Below are 24164 nucleotides of genomic sequence, written 5' to 3' on the forward strand. Positions count from 1 at the left end.
CGCAAACCAGGATCTGAACCCGATTTGAAATCAGTATACCTGAAGTCTTAGCTACTGCTCCACATGAGACAAAGGTGGACATCCTGGTTTAGTGCTAAACAACACACACAAACAAGGAAATGATCACGAAATCAGCATTTGAGAAGAAAAGCCAGGGTTTGAGGGGGTCACTTACAAGATAAACCTTAGGCTCCACTAATGCAGCATGGTGTAGTTGTTAAAAACAGTAGACTCTAATACGGAGGACCAGGCTGGACTTCCCAGTTCAAATTCCTGCTCCTCCACATGAAGCCTGCTGGGTGACCTTGAGCCAGTCATAGTTCTCTCCGAACTCTCTCAGCTCACGTGGAGGCCAGCAATGGCAAACCACCAGTGAACATCTCCTGCTTTGAAAACTTTAGAGTCGCTATATGTCAGCAGTGACTTGGCGGCACTTTTCACCACCAACTGTAGGTGAAATAAGTCACATTTTCCCATTATATCTGTCCCAGGTCCTTAAATTGTACCACAGCCGTGGACACCAGTTCCTAGTTTGAATTTCATGCCTGTAATTTCCCTCTGTTCAGCAAATGCACTAATATTCAAGCTGACCGGTCAATTTAGTATTACCACCTTTTGTTAGGGGGGGGGACGACATTTAAACCACCCCCACTCCCCAATAACAGATTTCCCAACAAAGTTAAACTCTGCCACAAAGAGAAAAACATCTCACCATGACATACCTCTGAAGATATTAGGAGCAAAAACTACCAGACCATGGACATGCAACCTGGAAAACTCACACCAGGCAGCTGATTCCGGCCATGAAAGCCTTTGACAATACTTGAAATTCTCCCACTTTAGAACACACAGTGGCATTCAATAAAACTCTCAAAGATCATCTTTTTATTCAAATGCAACCTGTTATATCCATCAATATTAGCGTTAAGTAATCCTCTGAGCAGACACAGAGAACCTCAGCCAATCTTCTGATGAATGCCATGCTAGCTAGCTTTCAAGCATATTTCAGCCTTCTCAAATGTGTAACATTAAAGTATTCAAACAAGTTATAAACTGCTCTGTTACAAGAGCTATTAAAAAGCAATACAAATAAGGCCTTGTAGAAAACAATAGTAACATCTGGCTCCGGAACAGCTGCTGCGCAATCGTAGCAAATAAGGGCACACTCTCTTGGGATTGCTGATCAAAGGCGCACTGAGAAAGCACTAAGATGTTTTCTGCAAATATAAACATTCAATTCTTGGCCCACTGGTTATGGCTTCCCCTTTAGAGAAAGCAGCATCGGTCTTCTCCATGCCACCAATTCTCAACCAGGTTCCTGCATTTAAACACGGGAGTTTAATGGTAGGAATCGCCACACGTGGGTTGAGGGTGAAGGCTCTCTACCATTAAACACAATTGCTTTAAATAAATAGTCCCACAAATAAATATTGCATGGCTATCAGCCTGTGGTCTGAGAGATTTGGAATGTTGCTGTTTGATATGAAAAGTCCATCCTTAGGAGGTCAGAGCTTCGAGCTCTCGGGGTCTCAGCATTTTCTTGGCAGCAATGATAGTGTTCTTCATCAGCATAGCAACGGTCATGGGGCCAACCCCACCAGGGACTGGAGTAATATAGCTGGCTTTCTGCTTTACACCTGGAAAAAGGAAAGGGACAGAATGTAAAGCTAAGGGAAAAGGCAACATCAAATTACCCAGGTAGGCCAGTCACAGTGAGTCAAGCAGACGGAACCCCAGACTTTAGAAAAAATTACAATATGCCCCTAAGCCCGTGGTGGCGAACCTTTGGCACTCCAGATGTTATGGACAATTGGCCATGCTGGCAGGGGCTGATGGGAATTGTAGTCCATAACATCTGGAGTGCCAAAGGTTCTCCACCACTGCCCTAAGCAGTTACAAATCTGGTTTTAATTAATTCTTCTTTTAATTGTTTTGCAGAATGCGTTCAGCTTCTCCAGTTTCAGGTGTTCATGGAATTTTCCAAGGAGGACACTGGTGACAGAACCACTAAAATGGCACGAGAGCGCCAGGGTCATAACGGCTCTTTCCTGCTCTCACCACAGCAATCCTATCCAAACCTTTCCAAGATTATGAGCCTACCCAATTCGGAGAGAATTTTCAGTTGGGAAGCGAGATGCAGAAGCAATAAAAACATGTTTCCAAGTGGTTTGCTAAAATGTGAAGTGCTACAACTGTTTTGAAAAGTAATTAGATTGGCATAGCAGTCAGCAATCTGAGATACCATGCCTCTCATTTGCACCACAGAACTAAAGATGTACAAAATCCTGGTATATTTTGTAACCCTTATCTGAATTCATCCCTTTCTACAGTGGGGCAATACCAGCAAAAGAAAGAGGACAAAATTACTGATTGCGGTTTCAGCTTTGATTGCAGCAAGCGCAACCAACGCAGCAATCTACAAAAACAATCGCAGGCAGGCATCCCTCATTATGCTACCAAATCAAGCAAAAAGTGTGACTCACTACGAAGCCTAGCTAAACTTGTGTTCACAGCATTAGCCCAACTCAATAGTTGCCTGCAGAAGATATTTGCCATAAAGTTTTTAGTACCTTGATATTTTGCCATCTATTATGAAACCAGGTCACAAGCAGGTAACTACAGAACCTTGGATTCAAAACACTCAGCCCACCTGACACCTTCAGCCAATACAGAAACTGAAGGATGAAGTTACAAGGAAGCAACTGCAATCATTTTTTCACACAAAATTAAGTGACTCAATATAATCTGCATCTTTTGCTACCTTTCCAACTAGAACCATGTCTAAGTATAGCTGGAGTGGCAATTACCTAGCCTCCCTAGGATACAGTAAAGCCTGACACCAAAACATCAGGCTGAGAGCTTTGGGATGCTGTAAATCCTAATCCCATACCTTCAAAATCCACATCTCCAACCAGCTTTGATTTGGCGGTAACAGGATCCTGGACTCTGTTTATGCCAACATCAATCACTGCAGCACCTTCTTTGATCATGTCTGCTGTAATCAGGTTAGGAATCCCTGTAATTTAATAAAAAGAGACATTAATCAACAAGAAAGCTACTAGTACTCACATACTTTAATGGCTTCAAAGGACAAAGCTCCAAGCTGGTTCCCAGACAGAAGACCTCCCAACCAGCCCTGACAAGGCTAAGTGTCCCATTGGCCCTTACGAGGGTCAAAAGCAGGTTCAAACAGCTGCTTGCCTGTGAAATCCCATTGGCAAAGATTCTAGGGATCAGAAGCCTTCCAGAATTACTCATCACCATCAATGAAAGCTGCATTCCTCAAGAGTCCCCAGATGTTGGCCTCTTCTTAAAGTACCAGCTTCTTACCTGCAGCAGCGACAACGATGTCAGCAAGAATTGTATGCTGCTTAAGCTGTTCCTTTGGGGTATAGCGGTGAGAGATCGTGACTGTCGCATCCCCTAAAAAGAGACATTTCCAGTGAAAATACCCATCGTATCCACCTTACAATTTCACTCATGTTAAGGAAGAGAGGCAAAAGGACTCCAGCAGTAAATGCAGAAGCAGTTGGCAGCTGAGTGACAACAAGGAGGAAAGGGAAGCCCCAACCTCAAAAAGAAAAACCCACCTTCAACTAAGACAGTATTTTCCTCCAGCAGTTTACTACCTACTTACAGCCATTGCTGAATGTACCCCTACTTAAGACTTTTTAAACTACTTCCAGCTTTTACCACTAAGAAGTTGCAGGACAGTATGTCAACATCCCCTATTTTGAAAAAGGGCATCAAACATTTTCACCATTTCAAGGTCTGGCTCTGTCTCAAAGGCAGAAACCTGTCCATGCTGCCTTGGGATGGTCCACTGAGTACATAGTAAAATTAACCCAGAGGGGAAAAGTGCACATGCTTCAAAGATCTGAAAATATTAATGCTGAAGTTTCCTCAGGAGCAAACTCAGGAATAAAAGCAGGACTGGCACACACCCTCCTCGGGTTCATGCGGAACATGCCAATATCCTCAGAAGGAGCATAACTCCAGGCTTTTCCAGTTCCAGCCTTCAAGGAACTCACAACAATATTGTGCATGAAAAAGTCTAGCCAGACAATCTGAGAGGTCGCTGAGGAGTTCTGGATTGCAAAGGAGAAGAGAAGAAGAAGAAGAGTTTGGATTTATATCCCCCCTTTCTCTCCTGCAGGAGACTCAAAGGGGCTGACAATCTCCTTGCCCTTCCCCCCTCACAACAAACACCCTGTGAGGTGGGTGGGGCTGAGAGAGCTCCGAGAAGCTGTGACTAGCCCAAGGTCACCCAGCTGGCGTGTGTGGGAGTGTACAGGCTAATCTGAATTCCCCAGATAAGCCTCCACAGCTCAGGCGGCAGAGCTGGGAATCAAACCCGGTTCCTCCAGATTAGATACACGAGCTCTTAACCTCCCACGCCACTGCTGCTCCAAATAATAATGTGGGGATGGAAGAAGCACAGCACAGACCACTTGCTATCTTTGCTTAGCCCCCTCAGGAAACCATATAGGTACTGAATGAGGAAAATCTGACTCCTGAACAGCAAAATGATTCGAGCTTCTTTCTGCTAACCAGCCAGGTTTGGGGACTGAGCTTACCTCCAGGACGCTCGTGTCTGCCGTCGGTATGCAGAAGCATCGCAATGGGCATGCCAACATTCTTCGATCGGCCAGCAACAACAACATTCTTGCCCAAGGTTGGGATTCCTGCCGGGCAGAAAAAACATACACACAGTGAGATTCTGTGCTCTTAAACACCCCTAAAGAAAAAAAAAAGAGAAGAGTTTGGATTTATATCCCCCTTTCTCTCCTGTAAGGAGACTCAAGGTGGCTTACAAGCTCCTTTCTCTTCCTCTCCCACAACAGACACCTTGTGAGGTAGGTGGGGCTGAGAGAGCTCCAAAGAACTGTGACTAGTCCAGTGTCACCCAGCAGGAACGTAGGAGTGTGGAGACACATCTGGTTCACTAGATAGGCCTTGGCCACTCAGATGGAAGAGTTTGGAATCAAACCCAGTTCTCCAGATCAGAATCCACCTGCTCTTAACCACAACACCATGCTGACTCTCAAAAGACACAAAGGATTGGTACAAGACTCCTACCAGTTCTCTTGATGATTTCCCACACACCCCAAGGTGTTGCAGGCAGCATAGAGTATTGGTCCAGACACATTCGGCCCACGTTGACTACATGGAAGCCGTCCACGTCTTTCTCAGGGTTTACGGCATTGCAGACCTTTCGCTCATCGATATGTTCTGGAGGGAGAGAAGAGACAATTAATGCTTCGGATGTAGCCCTGGCATCAATTACGCCAGCAGAGTATGTGTGACTGGAAGGTAAAAGCAGAATGGGAAATCAACCACTGGCCTGCATGAACATCTGGTTTCATGGGATTCCTGTCCAGATATTTCGTCAAATAAGACAACCATCCAAACACAACCCCCAGTTGCTTATCACAGATAATATAAGCAAGTTAATTATCATAGTCCCAGACTAGGTCCCTCCCACATTCCCCTACTATTATATGCAGATGATGTGGTTTTAATGTCCCGCTCTAGAATTGCACTATCATGCCTAATGATTGTTTGTGCCATCTACTGTGAAACTAATCAATTAAAGATCAGTTCTGAGAAATCTAAAGTCCTATGCCAAAAAATTAAAAGTCTTCAAGTGGAAAATACAAGATAATCCAATTGAACAGGTAAAGCAATTTAAATATCTTGGGATAATATTCAGCCATAATCTATCATGGTCTACCCAATGGAAAGAAGCCCTCGATATAGCCTCAGTCAACTCAAGTGCAATACTGCGCTTCTTCTACAGCAGAGGAAAGCAACATATTCCAGCTGCTTTGAATGTTTTTAATGCCAAAATAGAATCTCAACTGCTGTATGGGGCCCCCATTTGGATTAAATCGGTAAGACTGAAACTACCCACTGACATAGGGTGGGAACAGGCTGGTCCATGGGAGAGTTACTGCATAGCATAGGATGGAAGAGCTTGACCTAGACAGAAGATAGGCCACTCAGCTAGCAGCATGTAAGGCTGGCTTTGTTACAATCCTCTGACTCAGTGCATGTTTCAAAAGCCCAAATGCTATATTGCAGATGTGAAGAGCTCCTCCTGAGGTTTACTCACCAGGTAAAGGGAGCTGCACCAGCAGACCATCAACGTTAGTGTCATCATTTAGATCCACAATTAAATCAAGCAGCTCGTCTTCCGTGATGGAGGCTGGTTTCAAGATCGTTTCACTGCTGATTCCTACAACAAGCAAGACAGGAATGTCAACAGGAAATTCTACATTTGATGACCACAATTCGCAGGCACCATCCATAAAGAATACCAGCTAGTGAAATGAGAGCGTCCAGATGCCGCATCAGACAGGGGTTTGGGCTAATGTCGCCATTTCAGACTTTTCTAACAAGGATATTTGTGATTCCACCAAAGGCTCGAATCTGTTTCACCTTCTCTTTGTCTGTGGCTGAAGTGGTCCCCCACTGCGATGTGCTTTTCTGTAGCATGGTGCTTCAGGGTTCACTGGCAGATGAGTGGAAGCTCCTGGCTCCAAATGAAGGCATGCTGCAGTGGACAACCACCTCCACCAAGGGCAAAGTGGAAGATGCCATCAAGTCTCAGCGAGCTTATTTGTTCCTTTGCCTTGTATGGTCACCATAAGTCAGTGACAACTTCATGGCTCTTTCTACCATTTTAGCCTTGACACGGACAGTCTCGATATCATCAGATCTTGGAACTTCAGCGGTATTTGGACGGGAGACTGCCAAGGAACACCAAGTTTGTGACATGGAGGCAAGCAATTGCAAACCACCTCTGAACCTTGGAAGCCCCACGGGGTTGCCTTGGAAGCCTTGGAAGCCCCATGGGGTTGCCGCAAGTCAGCTATGACTTGACAGGACAAAAGAAAAAGACCAGGGGGAAATGAAGTTGCTCCATATAACTTTATGGTTAGGGGTGGGGTCCATATAACTTTAGGGTAAGGGGTCAGGTGGCAATCTACCCCACGACACCCATAACACCTACTAAGTGCAGAAGCAAGACTTAGTATAGGAGCAGGTGTGTACCAACTTTGAGTTTTCTATCTTTTGAAGATCCTTAAATCCTGATGCATGCAGAAACCAGTCAGTCAGTGAGAACCGGGCAGCCCTCTCTTTCATTTAGGTTTTCATGGGTTTTCCAATTAAACAGACACGGGGGTCTCCCTTTCTGACTTCTAATTAGCCACAGCATTTTGTAAGCCTGACAGCTGCACAAGGAAATCACGAACACTGGCCAAAGGGAGACCCTGGATTCAGGAGTCACTCGGCTGTGCACTAAAATGCTTGGCACATTCTGCAGAATATGCAAGGTCCACAGTTCCCAAATCAAGCAGCAGGAGCTGGAGGCGGAGAAGATACAGTAACTGTAATTTGATCCCAGAAACCAAAACCTCCGCGGCCTGCCAAGCCTGGGGTCTTTCTGGTCACCTTATCCTTTCACATTTTCATCTGGGAAAAATCACATCTCAGTGTAGAAGTGAGCATTGACCAACACAGCAATTGCTGCTTGGCACAGCACAGGCCAGCACAACGCCCTTGAAAAGTCAAAGGCTTTGTCAGAGGATTAGCAACCCAAGACCTTTCAAATGTTTGGAAATTGACACGGATACTGCAAGACACAGAAAGCTTCCTTCTTTTCAAACTGTTAGCCTCCCAGGCTGTGGAAGGATCAGCGACACCCAAGTCACACAAACACATGGCTGTCAGAGATATTGTGGGTACAACGAAACTGGGGATGAAGCAGCTGAAACTTGACAGAAAGGTTGAGGTGGAAGATTGGAGCGTCTATGTTGTAGCAACAGATCCTTGGCCAGCTTTGGGCCAGTTCCCATCTCCAAGAGCAGATGTTCCAAGGCATCCCAGGTTATAGCAGTCAAGCACAGGACAGGTGGGCAAGCTAAAAGCTGCCACACGAAGAAGGCAAAGGGAAGTGCAGTGACATCCAAGAGTCCTCCTGCACCAACACTGCCCCAGCTCCACTGATAATCATGCTGCTCACACCTCCCAGGACAGTGAAAGAACCTACCAACATCAGCTGCAGCTTTGGTCTTGTTCAGGACGTAGGAGTGGCTTGCAGGATTTTCCCCGACAAGAATCACACTGAGGTGAGGCCTTCTATTGCCAGCGGCGACCCACTGCTCCACTTCGTGACGGGCTTCTTGTCTAATCTGCCGTGCCAGTTTCCTCCCAGAAATGACAACAGCTTCATTCCTGCACAGAGAGATTCACAGCTTACTGCCCTGAAATTCAAGTGATGGCTTTTTAACAGCTATCATGCCTTAGTTTGGCTCCCTCAGGGGCAGAACCCCTTCAAGAACATCCCTGGGCCAGTCTGTCCAGAATTAAGCCAAATACAGAAGCATCAGCTCTGAGGGGAAGGATTTCGTAGAATCGAAGGATACATGAAGTCAGAGCATATGCTATTTGACAACTACTAGAGGGCAACACTTAAACAAGAATCCCAAGGACCTTCAAAACCTTCAGGCACCAGGACTGGCTGCAATGAGGCCATTCTTAAAGCAAAGCCTGGAGCTGATGCAAAGAATGCTAACAAACAAATTACAGTCAGAAAAGAGACCACATGCTTCTATGTTGTTTGATGGCCATTTGTATCTAGCAATGCACCGCTGGGAGCCTTAGTCAACCGTGTTTCCCAGGATCAGGCTTGCTGTGCATTTTCAGACCCACACCTTTTATATTTTACAGTGAAGACACAGTTCATCTGCAGGTAAACTACGAAGACTCCCCTCTGAGAGCTTCTTCACACAAACCAGACCTTGCTTCACTTGATGTCTATGACACCCTTCAAGTAACAGAAATTGTCACTAAGCAACAGTGCAGTGGCCTGCAAGTGAACCAGAACCACCACAATTGCCACTGCTTAAAATCTATCAGGATTATTATTGCTGGAATAATCAGACTTCACCTGGAGTCCAGTGTTTTATGCTTTGAAGGCCTGTACCATCTGACTCAATTGGCAAAAATACACACTCACAGATCAGCCTTGAAATAAATAGCCTGCTAGCTTAAGTAGGTAAATGTTCTTCACACTATAGAATCAAAAGCATCATCATCTAAGCTTATTCAGATATTTCAGTTAGTCAAATATAATAAAAGCTGGAAAAACTTTGTTTCACAGAAAGAAGGCACAGCAGCAGCCGCTTAAAACCCACCCCTTGCAAGGAAGAACTGCAACCAAATTCCAGATTAGCACTGGCGTCATTTGCTCTAGAATGCTGCATGCCCACAACAGATAAAGTCACCAGGGCAAGATAAAGGAAGAAACATTTCTCGGGCTCTGCCTCTCACACTAGCTGCTTGTATCCCTGCCTCTCTGCTTCCAAGTCAAGGCCATGAAAGATTTTCACAAGCAAGTTCTACTGACTTGTGACATTTTTAAACAATACACCAAACTGCCTTCATCACAGCATACTGATAAAGCAGAGCGATCCCCTTTGCAACTTTGGACAGCACTGGGATTCATTTAATGTGTGCTGTACCATGCAAAGCAGAACCGCATGCCAAGTTCACATACCAGAGAGCTGTAGACTTGTGGGAGTGAGCTAAAGAAAAGCACAGATGCGTATCATGAGTTGCCCAAGAGGCTACACTTGCACAGAGAAGCTCTTCACCATGCCAGCATCTTTTTTATAGCAGACCTGGGTAGCTTCTTGCAGAAGGTTACAGTTATATATCGCTCCATACAGTATTTACACAGAGAAACAGTATTTTGTCAGCAGTGAATTTACTGTTTTGGGGGTGTACTTGTGCTTCTCATTCAAGGCAGGTTGCAATAACATTGGTTTGTTTGGAAAAGTAGCTGAAACCACCCACTCACTGTAGCTCCAACTCAACATTAGACTTGTCAAACTTATTAGACTCCAGAATTTTTGCTTCTTAACCAGAAACAGATCAAAAGGAAATAAGGGTTGGGTGTCATCTACATACAGATACTACACCAAGCGCTAGAATGACCTCTTCCAGGGCTGCATGAAGCAACCATAAGGAAGAGACACTATTGCAGAATTCTCTCAGCACTGGCCAGGTGGGAGCATCCGCAGCAGCACCTCCTACGCCCAACTGCATTAGACATTCCAGAAGAGCAGGATGGGTAATGGTATGTATGCAAAGGTGGCAATGGGAACCAGAGAGCTTCTCTGAGCGATGCCAGCAAAGGTCACCCTGGGCAGCCAACCTAGCTTTAGATTCCAAAGAACGATCGAAATGGCTCTCTAGATAGCTCAGTGCCACTGAAGGAACTGGTATGGATGTATTTAGCTGCTATTCAAACCCAACCGAGCCGAAAAGGCAGCTGAGCCCTGTCGCTTTCACTTCTCCTCTTCCCTTTTTGATGCCCCTCTTGCAAATCACGGGCAGAGTTCAGGGGAAACGGGAAGGGGGCGATTCCCAGCACTCAGCCCTCCCCTCCCTCCCTCTTTTTCCCGCATAGCATCCCGAAACATCTCCGCGATGCCGCTGATCAGCAGCCCGGGCTCGTCCCGGCGCGGGCTGGAGCGGCAGCAGAAGCCTCCCCACGCAAGCGAGCGAGGCGATTTCATCAGCCTGCAGGCACGCAAACGACCGCTGGGGGGAGCCCATCCCATTCATTCCCATCAAAGTGAAACACGGGGGCCAAATCCAGTCCCTGCGCTCTTCAGCCACGCTGGGGGAGTCACGGCCATCTAAAGGCTCCCAACCCGCCGCCCGCTCCCCCCCCCCAACTCCCCCCTCCCTAGTCTCCCTCCACGAAGGGGAAAGAAAACAAACACTGGCAGAATAATAACCCTCTCCCCCGCCCGGTGACTCAGGTAGATTGCACCCGAAGGGGGAGGCTCCACTGGGACTCGTCACAGTCGCCAAGGGCTCCTCTTCCCCATCCCTGCCATACCTAGACGCGGTTAGGTGCAGTCGGCGGGCACCCCGCTGGAGATGACAGCTGCAGATTCGGCCTGGCGCGGTCCCCGGGGCGGCCTGGCCAAGGAGGCGAAGGAGCAAACGCGGAGCGGCAATGGTTGCCATAAGATAAGTACAGCGGTTGGAGTGTAGAATGGGAGGTCTGCGGCCAAGGTGAAGTCCGGCGCTGCCTTAAGAAACCTCCGCCAACCCCGCCCGCTCCTCAAGCCGGCCGCGACCTCATTGGCTAGAAGCTCGAGTGACGCAACGGTACCGTTCAAATTGGGCTGCTGTGTGAAGTGACGTAAGCACCTTCCGGAAAGCGAGGCGAGAACGGGGCAGGGCAGGTGCGCCACGATTGACGCGATAGGCTGAGTGGGCGGGGCTGGACCCCCATCCTGTATTTTGATTGGTAAAGGAGGATCAGGGAGGCGCGAGATGAAAGAATGGAGGCGGAGCGGCATGAAGAGTGGATCTAGCACGCTTGTGGTTCTACTGCGGAAAAATAAATTTGGTTCCATTCTCTGAATTGTGCCTGAGGCCACATGCGCACTTGCGAAGAGGGACAGGAGGATTGCGGTTTCTGTAGGGGGCTGTGGCTTTGTGCACTTTTTTGTTTCAAGCCGCTTGCAAGCAGAAAGCTAGTTTCTCTGGCAACAAGAGAAAGAAAGTTCCTGCTTTAATCTGCGTTTGTTGGTCTGATAAAGAGGAACAACCGATGCTGGGATGCATCAGCCGCAGTCTGAAGTAGTGTCGTCTTTTGTGTCAGCCGGGTCTGAGCTAGAGATGGTGAGCCATGGCTTTTGCAGGGGTCTGTGCCCCAGAGGATGACAATACATACTTTCCTATCATCCATGGTCTTTTAAGGTGTAATAGGAGTGCTCAAACAAATATTGGAGAGAGGTTGAACACGGACTAACTGAGATGGTGGTTGTTTAGATGGCCTTGTTTAGAATGTATGTATGTATACCACCTCTCCAGAACTCTCTTAACGAAGTTCTAGGACACAGGAGACATGCCAGATCGGTTTCCAGAGGGAACTCCAAGTTTAGATGGCATTGTACACCGATTTTAATTCTCCTTTTCTATATGCCTTGCCCCCAAGTAATTGCTTCAACAACCCTTTGGGCAGCCTAGGCTGAGACGGGAGGTGGTATTTTAACCTATTTTAATTTTCCCATTCTGTTTACTTTGCCCCTTGTTATCTTTGTAACCGCCCTGTGAAGTAGGCTAGGCTGAGATAGCTTTGAACCCAGCTTTCCCTAGTTCAAGCACAGCATGCTCAGCTGTGGTCTGTGGCTTCAACTTCTTGCTCAAAAAAGGGCAGAGATACTGCCTGATCCTGAGATAGGAGGGATGGGCTGTGGAGACAAGACACAAGCCTCATTCGACAATAAATAATAAAAATATTTTTAAAGAAAAAAAGAAAAGGAGATCTGCCTCAGCTGGATGCTGACTGATAGGAAACTCACATCCCCCTTGCAAGGTGATTCTAGTCTCTTTATAGCAGAATCTGTGGCCTTGCAATTGCTCACTTCTGAAAATATTAGTCTTTCTGTACTCTGCAGACTGGGCTATTGGAAATAGGCTGTATCATTCACCAGGGTGGAAATAACTTTCCATGGAACAAATGTATCTGATTATATGCTAGTCACCTTGAAGAAACTTTACAGTTTGATAGCAACTGTGTGCCTTGCAATGAGAAAACAGTATTTTGATTTGCTTGTTGCATAGAAGTACTGCTGGATACAGAAGCACCCAGTACAATTCTTCAATCTGTTCCCCGCCCCTCAAACACTGACCTTATCTAATGCCAGTTACCCTGTGGGAACCAGCAAGAAACATGTTACATTTTATAGGATGTAAGCATGCTTACGTATTAGTTGGGTTCTCTGCCAAGTCCTCTCGAACACTCCCATTTTTGCTTGGAGGCTGTTAAAAATATCAGGCAAGTTCATTTGAGGCCGACATGGTTTGCAGAGCAGATACCACTCCCCCATGCCCTTAGAAGTTTTTCTTAAACCTCAACTCCTTGAATATTGACAAAAGGAAGGGCTGGAAAAAGCCGAGCAATCCAACCATGCCAACTTAAATCAGTGCAATCCCGGGTTGCTATCAAACCTCCATTTTTGTTGACTTTCTATTTCCCTTTCATCTTTGCTCTGAAATCAGCCATTCTCTGCCCGTTGCATGAGGACCCAAATTCTATTGAAGGCATATTCGTGGAAGAAGGAACTGTGGAGGAGGTCACCCTTCAATGCTACTCTGTCAAGGAAGGGACTGAAAATAACTCCAGACAGAATATCTGTAACAGAGGCTGATTCCACATGGGCCAAAAACAGCGGTGTGAAAATGGTGTGAAAACAGTATAAACCCTTTTACACTGTTTTAAACCCTTTTACACCATTTTCACACTGTTTTCACACTGCTGTTTTTGGCCCATGCGGAATCAGCCATTGTAGTTCCTGCTGCAGTTATTACTGTCAGACCGTTTCCAGCAGAAAAACAAAGCTTCCTTTGCTGATTTTACAAGGTTGAACACTGAAATTGACATATTTGACTTCATGGACTGGATTTGTTAACAGCCTTTATTTGTTAACAGCCTCTGAGGACAGGAACGCACCCAAAGTATTTTTAAGGAAGGAAACCCACTCTGAATTTTTGAATAAGCATTTTCCTTTCAAGCAATGAAAAGTGCATCATTTTTAAGACCAACTGTTTCTGCAAAGACCTCCACGTTTCTTCCAAAACACCATGCTATTGAGCCGGGAGCCTGCATTCAGGCGCTACTTATGCTCAGTCTCTCCTGGCCAAGATCTACTTGGTCAACCACATTTTGCCTTTCCTCCCTTAAGTCTGCAGCAGAAACTCTAAAACCTTACTGGGGCTCCTAGAGCATCTGGAATTTTGACACTTGAGGTTTACAATAGAATAACCCATATATTTTCATTCCACACTGGACCATCCTGCCAGCCTTCATAACATCAGACAGTTGCTACCCACCAGTTCCACTAAATATTGGACTGGATGGACAAGACACAAGTGAAGCTATAGCCACATGTTTGGTTCAACAGGAGAATAAAAGGTTTTCAACAGAGTACTAAATGTGAAAAGATTCAGCTCAAATCAGAAAAATGACTCTGAACTATGACTCAGCAGTTACAACCCTTCTCTCCAAGGACCAATCTATGATAAATAAACACTGAAATTAATTTTTCTCCCTTTTCCCAGACTGGTTTTCCTTGGGTTAGGAGGCTTACTGGATTTGTTTACACCAGGGGTCTTCAAACTATGGCCCTCCAGATGTTCATAGACTACAATTCCCATGAGCCCTACCACTTGGCCATGCTGGCATTGTAGTTCATGAACATCTGGAGGGCCATAGTTTGAAGACCCCTGGTTTACACAAACACAGGCTCCCTCAAAGGTGTGGGTTCCCCCTTCACCTCATAATCTCTCCTCAGAAACTGCCCCAGTAGATGTAATGCTTCTGGCTTTTAGCAGGGTGCTTATTAATCACCTAAAATAAGCTTTTCTCCTAAGGCCTGGCCAAATCTTACCTAAAAGCCAAATAAAATCCTGACTAAAATAAAACTCTTTTCCAGTGCTGCAGATCTCTATCTATGGGAAGGTTCCCCCACCTTTTTAAAAACAAACAAACCCTAAGACTTGTTCATCCCATCCAGTGGTGTTCATGGCCTCTGACTGGCTGACCATCACTTGCATTTGCATGAGGCAAAAATTCACAAAAATGAATAGTTCATTATGGCCACGAGGCCAGCAAAGAAATTTACAAGGATTTGTTCAGTTCGCTGGGGGAGAGCCTACAGATATCAGAGGTTTCCCCTGGAGAAAATGGCCACTTTGGGGGGTAGACTGGAAGGCATCACATTCCTGCTGAGCTTCCTCCCTGGACTCTGCCCTTCCACCCCCAAATCTCCAAGAATTTTCCAACACAGGGTTGGCATCCCTACCATGACTTCCTGGTCAATAGCTGAGGGGCAGGCTCCCATCAGAAGGAACCTTCTTCTCTAATGAGGCTCTCCTCTGACCATGAGAGCAGGGTAGATGGGGAGGAAGAAGCCACATTCCCAAAATGGAGGAACAAAGAGGCAGCTTGAGTTTAGAGCTGCTGCATGAGGACCACCCCCACCACTTCTGAGGCCAGAAAGAGAACTTTCCCTTGTTCTGATATGTGTGACTTTCAAAGATATTTCAGTAATTTAAGAACATGAAAGATATCTGAGAACTTAACATTGTATTGTTTTATATATTCATGAAATGTATAAATACCTTAATTTAATTCAATCAATAATTACAAATGTAGCCCGGTAATGTTTATTTTAACCAGCAATGATTTTCCAAGAGTTTTTTCCCACATTCCCACTGAATGAACCTGACGCCTTCTTATGCAAAGCATCTATCCCATTGCTGAGCTATAACCCCTAGATGGAGCTGCAAACTGCTGCATAAATCGGAAAAATAATAAAATAAGATTTGAATGTTAAATCATAAGCACTGCAGTCAATAAAGAACATTTTACCATTGCAAAGGAACAGAAGAAATATATTCTGTGAGGGAACGTCGACAAAACAATACAGCGAAGGAGCACTGCTTGGTTTAGATTTTTGTACGCAGCAATCAAAGTAGTTACCTGAGAATAAGCCTACCAGGATTTGCTTATGAGTAAATATGAATAGAAGCAAGTTGTAAATCATAGCAACTGTAGAAAAATAGCCATGGTGTTCATTTAATTTATATTTCCTCTCTGTAGATAATATATATTTGAAAACACATAACCCAAGTTTATTTCTGTTGCCACTGTATAAAAAATTTAGGTGGTTCATTCCAAACTTTAATACATAGATTTATGGAGACAGGAAAGTGTGTATGACTTAAGCTTTTCAACTCTTTCTCCTGTGTATTTATTCCTGACTATATAGGTGTATTTTCAAACATAACTTCAACTGATGCAGGAGAGCTCTGAAGAAAATGAGAAACAAGAGAAGAGAGATTATTCACAAGGTTGACCCAAATTAGGACTGAATGGCTGACAAATGGTCTGTATTTTGCAGTTTTTGCAAGCATTTTTCAAATATTATCCTAAGAATGTTGCAGTAGAATACGCTGCCAGTGCTAATAGAGCCTAAGCGTTTTGCAGCAATGTAACTGTTTGCAATAATACTATTTAAAGCCACTAATTTAAAAGTATTTTATTCACCATTCTCAAAGGGGAAATATCGCATAGTTCTTTTTTTAAGTGTTTCTATTGGAAACAATTGTGGGGAGGGGGATTTCTTGCAGGGGGAGCTGCTCTGTTAGAAAGAACAGAGGCACTGCCTCTGGGAGCCTTTTGTTACAGCAGACTAACCCCACCACAGTGGGTCTAGCATCTACTGCAGAACAATCTGCCTCATGCTCCAGTTGCAGCCTTAATGGCTTTCTTCAAATAGGCTGCTTTAATAAAGCCCTGATTCGGGACTTGGAGATGGTTTGAGGTCCAGTGCTTAGAGCTGCTGTGCCATTCCACTCCCTGCACTGAGATGTTTTGGGGGTTTGGAGATGCACCACGAAGCATCAGAGTATTTGGAAAACACTCCACATCTTTGACTGGCAAAGAAACAAAACATATGCCAAGTTTTCCTGCTTCCTTAAAAGAGTGCTCACACCTTTAGCTTTGTTTGGCATCTGTTTGCAAGCTCAGTTATTCAAAACAGCAAACTATCAATGGGGCTTTCCCCACTTACCATTTGCGGCGCGCTACTCCCAGCTCGCTCCTGGCACGAGTGATTTCTGCCGCAGGCTTGTGTTTCCCACTGCCCCACGGGGCAGTCAGAAGGTGCTGTTTCTTCAGCGCCAAAAATGACGCGCGCTGAAGGGGCGGGAGAGCGGCAGCGTCAGGGCGGCTGCGTGGTTGCCGCCCTTGCAAGTGGGGAGCGCTGCTGGACCCCACGCTACTTTCCCGGGGTAGCGCGCAGCAAATGGTAAGTGGGGAAAGCCCCATTGATAGTTTGCTGTTTTGAATAACTGAGCTTGCAAACACCTTCCTAGATCATGAACAAGCACAAAGGCAGATCGGTACACTAAAATGGCCATTAAAACATGGTCTCCTGCAGCTTGGGGGAGCATTTACTGGTCATCTCTGCTGGCCAGCTCAGAGCTCGGTGCCCAGGTAGAGCCAGAAGTATTATGGGAGCTCAATTTAGCTTGCTCCTGGCCACTGTAGGTCCTCCAGGGAAACAGTCTACCAGGAACGTTCCCAGTATGCAAAAGAGCCACTCCATCCATGAACAAATCATTCAACAGTGTCACACAGTTTCATGGTTAGTGTATTTCTTTGTAATTCAACTGGGAGAATCATACTTGTGTTTTGACAAAGAAGCCACCAATAAGGTTGTGCCAAATCAGGCTCTTGCGTCAGGTTGGTAACTCATTTGACAATGTGACTTTTTGAGACTGGTGGCAACCAGCAGATTTCATCACTTGAAGGGCTACTGTGATCTTCAAAATGTTTTCGACAAGCACCATTTGTCTGCAATACCCTATGGAGAGAAGGCAGAAGAGGGTTACCAAGTCACTCTATAGGATAAATTCCCACCACCACTGCCTTTGCCTTTGCCTATATTACTCAGCCGGGCAGCAGGAGCCGGATATTGCCAGGTGAAATCTGCATTGTCTGGTTTAATTATTCTACTTCCACCATGATCTAAAAGTGGCATCATCAGGTAATGCTCTAGCAAAACTCTATGAGTGAAAGCGATGGTGTCATTTGCTTTCAACTTTCACTACAACTTTCAGCCATAGAGTTTTGCTAGAGCATCTCCTGATCATGTCACTTCTGGGTTGGAACAGAAGGGATGTTATTGCACCAGAGGTGCTGACTGGTCTCCCAACCATAAATCCCCATCTCTCGCCAGTTACCAGGCTATACCCAGCCACCCTACCAGGGTGTACAGGAGAGAAGGGAGGGAAAAGAAGACAAGGTAAAGCAGGTTTAGTTTCTGATGTCTCTCTGTTATGCTATTAATGGAGCAATGTAGAGGGCCAGAAGTCCCAAACTGTGTTTCCTTCCTTGTGAATATTGGTCGCTCACTGATACTTATATGTGATTATTGACTTGGTTTATACCCCTTCTGTCTTCTCAATGAGGATGCAATACAGCTTACATCATTCTCTCCACCGTTTTATCCTGACAACTCCGTGAGGCAGGTTATGCGAGAGTACGCATAACTGGTCCAAGGTCACCCAGAAAGTTTTCATGCCAGATTCAAGATCTGAGTCTCCCAGATCCTAGTCTGACACTATACACCCTGTCTCACCCAAAGGAAAAACCAAAATTGTAACTTCATTCACTACATGCTGGACCATCTCTGTTTTAGAATGCTCCATTTGGGTCCTGCCTCGTTCCGTTAGGTCGGCACTAGAACCCAAACGGAATATTCTATAACAAAGACAGTCCAGCATGGGGCGAATGAAGTTACAATTTTGTTTTTTTCATTCGGTGAGACTGTGTTCTCAGTGCAAAGCACAGTGGAAGTGTTGGGTAGCTGACTGTGGCTGCAGTAGCAAGGTCATTTTCCTGGAGGCAAGCCCCACAAAATAGAATGGTACTCCCTGGAATGCTCACTTGTTTCAGATCCCCCCCCCCCGCCCCCAACACAAGCAAAAAGCCAGTTGATGGGTAATGCTGGTTCCACTGCAAACAGGGGGGGACACCAAACATGACCCAAAACAAAGACTCCACAGCCAATTCTCTTTAAAATTGCGGGAATCTCACCATCTGTAATCAGACCTTACTTTGTACTTCATGGGGGGCACTCCTGTTTCTCTCTGATAAAGGATGCAAGGACAGCTGTACTTTCAGACCATACTATCTGTTTTTATATCATTAATACACAAGGTGGCAGCATTCCTTCTGTTCAAGACTGAGAAACACCAACAAAAGGGAGCCCAGTCCACAAACAGCAGGGCAGGAGAGAAACAAAAGAAAAGGGGCAGGCCGCTTCTGGCTACCAACACAGTCCTTTTGCTTTCAGATGGTACAATAGATCAAAACATGGGACTTCGTTTTTCTCACCTTGTCTTGGCCACACCAAATCCATGCAGATAAAAACGTGTATGCATACTTGTAGGTTTATAAATCCATGTTTAACCAGATTGTCACTTGACATTCCGGATGCATTCAGCGTACACCAAGGAAGGTTTCTATCCTAAAACTGGGTAACCTAAAATTGGGTGAGCGTATCTCGAAAGGTAGTGATCATGGGCAAGGCCATTAGTAGATCATAAATCAGCTTTGGCAAGTAAAAGTTGCTAATCTGGTCATGCTGTCGATCCAAAAACATAATCCAGCCATTTGGGCTTTGTTCATTAAGGAAAGAGGTGCAAACTTCAGAGTGCAAAATGTAGGTAAATTACATGCATAGGACATACACAGAGAAATCATTCGTTTAAACTTTCAATGTGCATTCAGCTTACATCAAGGAAGGTTTCTGTCGAAGAAATGAATTGTGGGAAGGTCTGAGGGAGGAGCTGAGTGCTCCTGTAAAGGGCTGGATATAATTTCCCATCATCATCCCTGGTGTAAGCAATTGCTGATCGTTTTTGCTTATTATGTACTGCAGGAGTGACATTCGCTGCTGAGAAAAGATACATTGCAGTCACCGCTGAGATCATGTCGAAAAGAAAGTACAACCTCTTCCATACTGCTGACCCTACTGTAAGGTGGGATATTTGTATACTGCATCAGCAAGAAACAGATCAGCTGCTCACATCCATTAATATGAAGGTTGCAAGACCCTTGCCAAAACTTTGGCTGCCTCTGCAGACCACAGTGCATCACTGGGATGGTGGAAGTGGTGTTCTCCAAAGGTTATTCATGCAACTGGGCCATTGAGACCCACCCAGAGTGGTGCAATGTTTGTGAAAGCTTATAAGTATGCGAGTAGCAGAGTGCTGGACTAGATGGACTCTGGTCTGATCCAGCAGGCTCTTTCTTATGTTCTTATGATTTCATCAAACAAGGATAATGGATTTAACAAAAGCAAATGTAAAGTAGGGTGTGTTTCCCCTTACAGGGGTCAGGGGAAAATTGGCACAAGATCTCCTGACATCGTAGAAGTGAGTTCCCAGCCCTTTGCTGACAACCAGTAGGAGTGGGGCAAGAGGAGAAGAAGCAGGTGGCGAAACAAAATTTCCAGGCAGGTACCTAGAACTGTAAGCAGAAAAATAATAAGAATCTATTATGCTTATGGCTATACAACACCAACCAATCACATAGTGCTTAAATTGAACAAGTGCAAATATAAGTGCAATGTGTCCACAGAGTAAACCTACCACTAAAAACCATCAAGCAACATACAAAACTACATATAAGATGTATGTATGTACACAAAGCGTGCAATCAAGCAGTAAGAAGAAGAAGAAGAAGAGTTTGGATTTATATCCCCCCTTTCTCTCCTGCAGGAGACTCAAAGGGGCTTACAATCTCCTTGCCCTTCCCCCCTCACAACAAACACCCTGTGAGGTGGGTGGGGCTGAGAGAGCTCAGAAGAGCTGTGACTAGCCCAAGGTCACCCAGCTGGCGTGTGTGGGAGTGTACAGGCTAATCTGAATTCCCCAGATAAGCCTCCACAGCTCAGGCGGCAGAGCTGGGAATCAAACCCAGTTCCTCCAGATTAGATACATGAGCGCTTAACCTCCTACGCCACTGCTGCTCCCGTAAGTAAGTTCCCAGAACTGACATCACCACTTGGTAGGATGTTCTAGAAATGCCCCCAGTCTCTAGATCAAGCAGATTCCCATTGTACAATACGGTGCCATGATCTCTTCCAGGCACTCACCCAGAACTGATGTCACATGACCCCATTTCCCCTTCCCCCTTTTTGTTTCTGCTGTTCACACAAACAGTGGCTTAGGGGGAAGACCAATGGCAGCAGGCAGCATGGCAGCCCTAGACCAACAGAGGGCAGTTAGCCCGATCAAGAAAGAGAGACCCAGTCTTCCATGGAAGAATTAAAACCCAATCACAGCTGCTTCCTGGCTTCCTAACTCCTAGCCAAGAATACTTTTTAAAAATAGGTAGGTAGGCTCCATTGAAATAGTGACATTTAGTTCACGATTTCAAGAGATCCAGGAGTCACTCTGGGAAGGCTTTGGCTGCCTACAATATAGCCTACCAGTTTGATTCTGGATGGCAGTATCTGACTGCATGCCCCCAGCTGGAACTACAAGCTGCATGGATTGCTCACAGCATTTGGATCACTACCAGGGAAGAGTTCCAGATAACTGGGAAAATCCAGGCATTGGGGAAAAGGGGGTCAGGCGAGTACCCTTCTGAGCCCTCGGGCAGGTAGTGAAAAGGAAGAAAGGCGCAGGGGACCAATCGCTGCACAGGACTCAAATTGCTTGGCTGCAAATGAGTCCTGTGCGGGGATTTACTAGGGGTTCCTCATCGCCACATTCTACACCTTACACAAGTTTTTCTTTCTCCCTGTTCACTGAGAATGGGAAAATGGACAAGGCTCTGCTTTAGGAGTTTGTAGGACTTCGGGATAAAGTTTGGGCAATGAGAGGGCTGAAGTTTAATTTACTGATAAAGCATCCACACAAATACGCAAATGAAAAGATTCCTTTACTGTGATGGTGCATTACTTTTTTTAAATACATCTTTATTTTGCAGAAATTTTTTTGTACATTTTATAATCATTTTGTGTTACAGGGAAGAAAAAAGAACAGATAGGAATGAGGACTGGATATAAAACATCACCATGAATATGCTTTCATACAACAACAATAAAAACCCACTATATTTGTTTAGCTTTTGAAATGTATCTGAAGTATGTTTTCTATCTTTCACTTTCACTATCTTTCACTGTCTTTCATGGATTCAGTTCAGTTTGAGCATTTCCACAACTTCCCCTGTTTTTTGCAAGTTATTGGGGTATGATGTTGCCCCCTAGTGGCTACAATGTACCTTTTAAGTTTTGACATTAAACTTCCCACCAATACCCAATACACACAAAGCTGTATCAACTATACTAGGGGTTGGCAACCTTTACTACCCAAAGAGCCATTTGGACCTGTTTTCCACGGCCCCAAAGGTCTACCGAGCCGGAGAGGCGGCTCCGCACAGAGTCACCTCCAGTCCGGCCCCTCCATTCACCTTTCCTTCCAGCGCTGGGAGGTGGAGGCGCCGGGCAGAGGGGGAATGGCAGCTACAGCCTGCCCAGTTCCGCTGCCTCTCACGGCAGAGAGGAGATGGCAGCAGCGCCGGGCAGGGAAACCCCCTCTACCCAAATGGAGAAGGCAGCCGCCTGCTCTGTGGGACAGTGGGGGGATGGTGGCTGCTCTGGAGGGACACGCCCATACTACTCTCCAACCTCCAGGCCATGTGGAGCCACAGTATAAGGCTGAAAGAGCCACATGGGGCTCCAGAGCCGCAGGTTGCAGACCCCTGATATACTATGAGGTGATGAAAAGGACCACCAAGTCAGATCCAACTTATGGCAACTCCTCATGGGGTTTTCAAAGCAAGAGATGCTCAAAGATGGTTTCCCATTTCCTGTCTCTGCGTAGTCACCCTAGTGTTCCTTGGGGGTCTCCCATCCAAATACTAAGGCCAACTGTGCTTAGATCTGCCCCCTTATCTGAATTATCTGTTGGTATTCACAAGGAAGTAACTGCCACCTATTCTATCTTGCCCAAGAGGGCCCTGACAGTCACTGGGCAATATTTATCCATCCCTGTAGCGACTGAAATTATGTCTTTAGTTACTGTTTGTGCTGCCCCTTAGGAACAGACTTTGATCCTGCAAAGAATGGCTAGCGTTCACCCTGAAATGTTGTGCGCTCTTGTTTCTCCCATTTGTGTGACACTGTGCTGGTAACTAGGTTACACTGGTATGAAATCATCAGGAGTTTCTTAACCTGGCAACCTTGCGCCCCCCAACCCCCACTGGTGGCAACCCAAACTGGAAGAAACCTTCAAACTGAAGCCAAAAGGAAAAGTGGGGTGTAAGTTGTATAAACTTTGATCAGTGGAGTGCTAGGATAGAGGTATCATCAACCCGTTATTATTCCTTCTTTAACTTCCGTTTTATTTGTCAACCAGTCTGTGTTCAAAGTCTCAGAAGCTCTCATCAAACAACTAAAATTCAAGTTCTGTTCTGTTCAAGTTGAAATACTTTTCTTCTAATATGAGTTCAATACACATAGACAGTTTTTTCTTACTTTTATTCCTAGCAGCCTTCTACATATCCATTCTCATTGAAGCATCTTTAACTAAATATCCTCTTTCCTAATTGTAAACAGGTTCGACGTGGCGCTACTTCATTGATTTCATTAACACAACATTACAAAATGACGATTCTATTAGCTTAAGATAAGTCGTCTCAATTAACATCACTGCTGAAACAAAAAGAAATAGATATTTCACAGACCCAACATACATAAGGGGCCGTTAGCCTCATTAATATTGCAGGGAGGGAAAGCACATATTTGTTCAAACCCACAAACGTGAACTCAATGAAGGGAAGGGAAGCATTCAGGGTGGATTGGCCCATCAACTCACTGGGAAAGTTCCCAGTGGACTCCTGCCCCAGATACCTGTGCTGGCATTGGAAGCAACTGAAGGACCTTTTGGTTGAGGCCCCTTCCGCACATGCAGAATAATGCACATTCAATCCACTTTCACAATTGTTTGAACATGGATTTTGCTATTCCGCATAGTAAAACCCAGCTTCAAAGTGCATTGAAAGTGGATTGAAAGTGCATTATTCTGCATGTGTGGAAGGGATCTGAAGGCCTTTCCCCACTCTCTTCGATCCCCCCTATGCCGCGCGCTGCTCTCTGTGCGGGGTCATCAAAAGGCGGCGTTAAGAAGAGCACCTGGAATGCCGCGCGCTGAGGGGGCGTGACAGCGGCAGCGTCGGGGCAGCTGCGCTGTCGCTGCCCCTGTCGTGGGGAGTGCTGGGGGACCCCGCGCTACTCTCCTCAAGTAGCGCGGGGCTTAAGGTATGTGGGGAAAGGCCCTGAGACTGGCAGCGGCAACCCCAGACCTAAGGTCCCCATTTTCCCCTCTGCCGCACTGATGTGTGGGCAGTTGTTTCAATAAATCAACTACAAATCGTTAAAAAATCAGTTATAAACACAGCATGTTTTTTTAAATCCTTCCGTTTAGTTTAGTTTATCTAAGTAGTCCTTAGCTTGTAGTCCTTGTGTTGATCAGATATGAGTCATCTG

The 24164-nt window shown here is 45.6% G+C and overlaps 1 protein-coding gene and 1 long non-coding RNA gene across 2 annotated transcripts; one reads left to right on the top strand and one right to left on the bottom strand.

Annotated features, from left to right (window-relative positions):
* Positions 1–868: 868 nt before the first annotated feature.
* MTHFD2 (methylenetetrahydrofolate dehydrogenase (NADP+ dependent) 2, methenyltetrahydrofolate cyclohydrolase) lies at positions 869–11147 on the bottom strand. The gene is made up of 8 exons (XM_048513087.1): positions 10919–11147; positions 8057–8241; positions 6116–6238; positions 5080–5232; positions 4578–4685; positions 3331–3423; positions 2891–3016; positions 869–1637 (listed from the first exon to the last, which is right to left on the bottom strand). The coding sequence occupies exons 1-8, from the start codon at positions 11047–11049 to the stop codon at positions 1498–1500; spliced, it is 1059 nt and encodes a 352-aa protein (XP_048369044.1). The 5' UTR covers positions 11050–11147; the 3' UTR covers positions 869–1497.
* Positions 11148–11489: 342 nt separating this feature from the next.
* On the top strand, positions 11490–20124 carry LOC125441998. The gene is made up of 4 exons (XR_007245927.1): positions 11490–11712; positions 15867–15983; positions 19548–19647; positions 20001–20124. It is a non-coding gene; the product is annotated as an uncharacterized LOC125441998 (long non-coding RNA).
* Positions 20125–24164: the final 4040 nt, after the last annotated feature.

The sequence above is a fragment of the Sphaerodactylus townsendi genome, linkage group LG12 (assembly GCF_021028975.2).
Source record: "Sphaerodactylus townsendi isolate TG3544 linkage group LG12, MPM_Stown_v2.3, whole genome shotgun sequence".
Classification (NCBI taxonomy): domain Eukaryota; kingdom Metazoa; phylum Chordata; class Lepidosauria; order Squamata; family Sphaerodactylidae; genus Sphaerodactylus; species Sphaerodactylus townsendi.

Excerpts from the sequence above, each read along its gene's own strand:
- MTHFD2 (XM_048513087.1), bottom strand. The coding sequence starts at position 11,049 with ATGGCAACCATTGCCGCTCCGCGTTTGCTCCTTCGCCTCCTTGGCCAG. Across the intron at positions 6,239-8,056 it reads CAAAGCTGCAGCTGATGTTG|GAATCAGCAGTGAAACGATC; the intron begins GTAGGTTCTTTC and ends TGCTTGTTGTAG. Across the intron at positions 3,424-4,577 it reads CAGACACGAGCGTCCTGGAG|GGGATGCGACAGTCACGATC; the intron begins GTAAGCTCAGTC and ends GTCTCTTTTTAG.